Raw genomic sequence first — 6,675 nt, 5'->3', positions numbered from 1 at the left:
TTTCAAAAATCAGACATGGGACACATTTATATCTTACATATATTTGTCTAAATACAGTCCATTTATGTGTCCATTAATAATGAAATGGATATATTGCTTTTTTAGTTCACAAAATCAATAAAAGGTTTCCTAATTTATTTGTTAGTTTAATAATTTTATTCCTCTAGAAATATCAACAGTAGACATATGATGACAATGATGCAATAAATTAACCATGTGTACTGTTGAGTGTTATGGATGGTCCCAAGCATCAAGTATCTAGTATGTCAAAATATTCAAGATTTGGAATAATAAGTGGATAACACTAGGCACACTCCACCTAAACAGAGATACTGGTTTCAAGTCTTGTTCAATGCATCCTTCTAGTATCTCAGAGTACAAGATGTTAAACAGATTGCTAGAAACATTTCTATCCAACCTATACTTGTTAACTCAGCAGTATGCGGAGTCGCCGCATATCACGCAGGGCGTTCTAACCTTGTTGAGACATGAAGAGAAGGAAGCTTGAGGGGATATGTTGTTGGGCATCTGATTCACAGCAAGTGCCACTGAAATTTATGTCAACTCTGCCGCTGAACAAGCCCTAGAACATGTCCAGCTCTCCCCTGTATTTTTATCAGAAACAATGATGAGGGCTGCAATTGTTAGTCAGAAGGGACTTGTTTCAGCATCTACTCCATTAAATTGAAACAGCCTCAAGCACCTCTAAGATAGAGCACAAACAACTGGCTTTTCAAAAAAGAAAAAAAAAATCACTGCAGCATATCAAACAAGAGAAGAAGTAACACAATCATTTATAAGACGAGCTCCAAATTGAATCACCAACTTCCAATGTCACTCAGGTGCTTAGCAAAGTGAATTCATAAACATCCTTAATCGACTTCTGAATTCATAAACCAACAAATTATCGTGTGAAACATCACATTTACCAAAATGGTGAGCTACGACGAGAAGAAACTGGCAGATGTTATCTTGGAAGATCATCAACATCTAAATGATCCAGGAAGCAGATCAAACTAGGTAATCGAACTTTCTAAACTTCATATATTAATGGCGCAAAGAATATAAACAACAAAAAGCAGGTCACATAGTATAGATATGAGTTGGACAGCTACTGACTCCACAAAAATTGTCCTCACTCATTTCAATTGCTGTTATCTGATGTTCCCTTTCCCCTTTTGTTCCAAGAAGTCATTGGACACTTCATCCTCAGGTCTGCAGGTGGCTGAGGCTGGGGAAGGTGCAGCTGCTGTTGCTGCAGAGGCTGAAGTGGGTGCAGCTGCTGTTGATGCTGAGGATGGATCGGGAGCTGCTGAAATTGGTGGGCTGCCAGGAGCGATTGCATTGCTTGGTTGTGGTGGTAGAATTGTTGACTTGATCCAAATAATGGTGGTCCAAAATTCATCAATGGACCGCCATTTGGCATCAGCTGGCCTGTTGCCAACTTCAGCCGCTGAACCTCCTCTCTCAGTGCATCATTTAAAGCTACACAAATAAAGAACATAAGCTTTTTTTCTTTTTTTTTATGGTAAGAAAAGAGCATAAACTTTGGAAAGGATGAATAAAATATCTAAGCAAACAAAGTATGGATGTTGAAAACACCAAATGGTCTCACGTTCCTCGATAAACAAAAATGAAAATTCCTCAACACCTACAGTAGCTTTTAAACCGCCACTATTTTTTTTTTAATTGTTGCTTCCTTCATGCTAGTGAATAACCAATTGAAATTTGACAGATTAAATGAAAAGTAAGTGCTTTACCACCACATTCTGCATTCCCTTTTCTGAGGGGAAAACACATTCTACAATCATGTTGAAAACCTAAGGTCTAAATGAACATACCAAGGAAAACCGTGTGGTGAGATAATAGGAAGAGGTGCACAGTACCAAATTTCATAAAAGAACCTTACCATCCTGCAAGTGAACCTGTTGTTCCATGGTCTGCAATCGCAGCTTCAGCTCGCTATTTTCAGCTGTCAAACCATTGGTATCTCTCTGTAATTACAAGCCAATATGAATATCATTCAATCCATGCATGTATATAGTGTAATTTTGGTCCTGCTCAAGAATATATAAGATCCTCATGCTAATAATTACTCAACTCGATAAAGGATATAGGTCTACCATATCAACCTCTGAACATTGATTTATATTACACAAATATCCAAGTGCTTATCTATTTCTTGGTAAAGATGCCTGGGAAATAAAATAATTTTAGTTTTCTAAAAGCTGTTGGAGTATATAGCTGTCCCTGAAGAAAATTTGAAAAGAATAATGAAACAAGTGCCAAAGGAAAAAATTGAAATTCATAGTAGAGAAGTAAGAAAGGCAAAGATTTTTATATCCCATGTTTTCCTACATATCTTTAAACTGGCATTCCCTATTCCCAAATCTAAGCTCACTTCCCATATCCGCAATAACTTCTCATTAGTACGGAATAGTTATACCAACTTAAAGGAAAATATTTTGTATATTTATTTTATTATTTATCTTTTCAGTGGGGTGGGGGGTTTGAGGGCTTGCAAGAAGTATTGTTTAGCAGCATGGCAGAATTAGGTCTAATTAAACTCTTAAGACTTGTAACAAGTACATAAGATCAAATAATATGAAACTTTAACATCTTGCATTCTCATCTGCCAATGCAGGTATATACATAAGTAAATCTGATATTCAAACAGCCAATATGATTAATTAATGGTTCTTAGTTCAATCTTAAAGTAATAATAATAGTGGTGTCGGATGAAGCAAGTTGGAGTGTTGTCCTAGTTTATTTTCTAGGATTTTCCAGTCTTTCAAATTTAACATATGTACAATGATGAAACAACTACTGAGATATATACCTGTACCAATGTTAATCGAGCTGACAATGTTGCTGCCTCTGTTTGGAGACTCTGCACCTTTTGCTCAAGCTCAGCAATATATCGCGTTTTCCTTTCTTTTGATCTTGCAGCTGATTGCCTGTTTGCCCAAATCCTATCCATCCCGCCAAGGTCATCATCAATATAGAAATTAAGAACAGGGATAAACATGTTTGAAGATTTAACAGTATCTTTGTTTTAAATAAATACATAGGTTGAGGCAACAACATATAACATTATGTATCTAAACATCTTATATTGAGGACCCAAACACACAGGATAACTGTAGTCGAATAGAAGAAGAGTTTGGTAAATGAAGTGTTGGCACACAATGCACATGGGAAAATTACTTGGTTGACACCATACAAGACCAATGTCATTCCTTGTTCTTTTCCTTTTTCTGTTTTTCTTATAATTCAAAATTATAGATTGTTACACTTGATGTGGTAAAATAATTACCAAGATCATCAAATTAAAAATGATCTAACATTCTCCATCTAGAGGGCACTGTTTATTATGGTTGAATTCAAAAATCAGATGCTCTTGAAGTGCTGTGCATAAACAATGGTGGCAACTACATATCATGATCCCTAAGAACTTTGTTTTTAAGCATGTGATTCGACGACAAAAATCTTGTGTATAAGGTATGGTGTGTGTGATGTGCATGGTAAGTTTTCATGAATCTATCAACAGAGTTGAAACTAAAATGAGCATGCCCAAAGATTCATTTATGTTATAGTTTTTAAATTAAAAACAAAGTTCCAAAAGTTGTAACTATCCCCAAACAAAACACAGAGCATGTCAACTAGAAACACATGCAAAGAGATGCTGTAGCATAAGAGATATATACATGATTTGGGTGTAAGAGAATAAAAGTTTGTTGTTACACACCTGAAATTGGTACCTAAATTTTACTTTAAGATGATACATTTTCTTATTAACATGTATGAATTATATGAAAGAGCATGAACCATTATAAATGAACAAAATGTACAGTCAAAATAATGTTACAGCTAATGATGAAGAGCTTTCTGAATGGTGTCTGATCGGGGTTGAATTCGATGCTACTTGAATACATAAGTAATGGCGAGATGCATGGTCAAGGATGATTTACAATTTCACTTGTGGAATGATAGGTCACATTTTACGAAAATGGGTGGATTTTATGTTTCCTGATAGATTACATTGTATGAAATGGGTGGATTTTATGTTTCCTTGCTGCTTAAATAGCACTCAAAACTAGTTCATAGTGTCACAAACAATGATATGTTTATGTGAAAATAATAAAACTAAATTAACAACAAAATCTAAGAAAAACAATGATCTTCTGTGAGATGACAGTAAAGTGTAACCTAGCAGCAATTTTGTCTCAATTTTATTAGTTACGACCCCAGAGTTTAATCTAGGGCTTTTGGATTAAGGGCCAAAGTTACAAGCTTAGGGATGAAGAATATAAAGAGCAGCTATATCATGGAAGGGGAAGTTCCAAAAGTTGTAATTCTACCCATGTATATGCTTAAGCTGCATTTGCCTACAGAAAAAGGTCATGAAAGAAGAAATTTGTGCAACAATTAAGCATGAGACAGAACAAGATTGGTATCTAATAAGATGCCACTGACAGTTGCCATCACTGGGCCTCTGATATGCTAGAAGCAGCGATTCTCATAACTGAACGCACTCACAGGTACTCTAGTAGTTAGAGATGCTGATTGAAAACTTGATATGAAGAAAATGCTGATGAAAAACCTACTATGGAGAAAACGCAAACTCTGAAAATTCTTAACTTGGGCAGGTGCAATCAGTAGGTGCTGGAATAAAGGAATATTAAATAGTACGGGGTAGCAAATGCGACTATGTTGCATAAGGATCTTGTTTTATAAAGACAGATGCATTTATGATTCTGGTTGCTTAAAGATCACTGTAAGGGTGTGCAAGTAGATTCAAGAGTAGGAGCATGAAAGCATGGATATTTCCAAAGCCCTCTACACTTTGTCTTTTAAGTTCATGCCAAATTTATACTTAATATTGAATACCCCATAGTTTCTTCTTCATATCCTAGGCAAGATTGAGGCTGACCTCTTATCACCTGTTTGACATGGATTAGAATCCAATGCTACACATATCTTAAAGTGTAATTGCTTTTAATTTCAACATAAACCTTCAAGACCTATGTGCAATGCAGGAGGTACATTCTTCAACACAATAAAAAAAAGAAATTGTGATGGATCAGCCAAACCTCTTTGCTCGCTTTGGATCAACGAGAGCAAGATCAGCAAGCTTTGCAGCTGATATAGCCTTCTTCATCTCAGCTGATGTCGGTCCCTCACTGCTCGACCCCAGCAGAACCGAGGAGGACCCATCCATGGACCAGCTATGCTGGTGCCTAGCCCTCGGCCTCTCATTCAAACCCGAGGCCAAGTTCTCGGTCTGAGAAGGAGAAAGGGGAGCTGCAGCCGGCCCAGAAGGCTGACCGCCCGACAGGACCGAAGAAGAATTCAACTTTTTTATATTAAGGTAGGCAGAGAGCAAGTCCTCATCAGTGTCATCAGACAATGATGGGCCAACGATACCGAGGTCGCTATAGAAGCTGGTGTCATCTGGGAATCTGAGGATCTCCGAGTAGGCCCGTCGATGGCCGGGGTTTCTCGGTGGGAAATCCGGACTGCGGCTGATGTCGTGGCTAAGCTGGCCGGAACGGCTGGATTCTGGATTGGAATGCGAGGAGGATGAAGGCGAGGGATCACCCATAAACGGGACTTTGCTCGAGGATGCAGCAAAAGCAGAGAAGCGAGAAGAATGGGTTGGGAAACCATCACCTCCGCCATGAACTGGGGCCTTGTCCTTGTCCATGATTTAGATTTCCAAGACTAATTATCTCAAAGGAATCAACTTTGCAAGAGAAACCAATGGGAATCCTGGAACTAAGTGGGGATCTGAACCAGAGACGGAGCCCTGGAAAGAAAACGATCCACAAGTCTTCGGAGGCAACGAAAGGTGCTTCCTTTTATAAAAAAAATCGCTCCAATATTCTAGACTGCTAGAAAGGAAACTGAGAAGCCCCAGAAAAAAGGTATCTACGATTCAAGAAAACTATCAGAATCTTTCCTATTTGGCATCACCACGATAGGAAACTCCTCAAAATCCGAGAAAAAAGAGAGACAAACTAAAAAGGGAACCCGAGGATCAAGAATGAACCATACCAAAAAGGAGCTCCTTTTCCCGTGCCTCCGATCCAAACCTTAGATATGCGGGGAGCCGGGCATCCAGAGATTAGAAAAATCCGATCTTTCAGAAGAAGCGAGAGAGCTGAGACCTGAAGAGCGGGCCATTGCCGCAGAGTGATGAGATCTCCGAACAACGGCGGGATTTCGCTCGATCGGCCTCGGAGTGCCAAGGGATTGGAGAGATATTGGAAGACGCGAAAGACCAGAAATGGAGGAGCGGGCGGGCGAGCGGGCGGGCGAGAACGAGCATAAGCTTTAAAGCAACGGGACACGACGACGAAATGATCTCTCGAGTTTCGAATTGCTATGTAGGGGGCCATGGAGGGAGATAAGCATGGTTCTAATGCTTCTTTTCCTAAGTTTTTGGTAACATATAATTTTACCAAGAATCAGCTTCAAGCATCTCTTTCTATTGGACCGTGTGACACCAATCTGGGGTTCCTACGTACTTGGATAAATTCAATAATATTGCAATTACTTACTATGACAAATGTAATCTCCTAAGATATTTTTTCATGCATGAGAGACAGTGATACTTATAAGCATGATATCATCTATGTCATTGCATGGATGCATGATCTCTTCCTATTCTTG

At 38.5% G+C, this 6,675-nt stretch overlaps 1 protein-coding gene across 1 annotated transcript; it reads right to left on the bottom strand.

Annotated features, from left to right (window-relative positions):
• Nucleotides 1-1,144: 1,144 nt before the first annotated feature.
• Nucleotides 1,145-6,675, bottom strand: LOC103707797 (transcription factor RF2a-like). The gene is made up of 4 exons (XM_039128454.1): nucleotides 5,094-6,675; nucleotides 2,840-2,972; nucleotides 1,910-1,994; nucleotides 1,145-1,485 (listed from the first exon to the last, which is right to left on the bottom strand). The coding sequence occupies exons 1-4, from the start codon at nucleotides 5,705-5,707 to the stop codon at nucleotides 1,145-1,147; spliced, it is 1,173 nt and encodes a 390-aa protein (XP_038984382.1). The 5' UTR covers nucleotides 5,708-6,675.

This window comes from Phoenix dactylifera, chromosome 7 (genome assembly GCF_009389715.1).
Source record: "Phoenix dactylifera cultivar Barhee BC4 chromosome 7, palm_55x_up_171113_PBpolish2nd_filt_p, whole genome shotgun sequence".
Lineage (NCBI taxonomy): Eukaryota > Viridiplantae > Streptophyta > Magnoliopsida > Arecales > Arecaceae > Phoenix > Phoenix dactylifera.
This window is presented reverse-complemented; position numbering and strand designations above follow the sequence as displayed.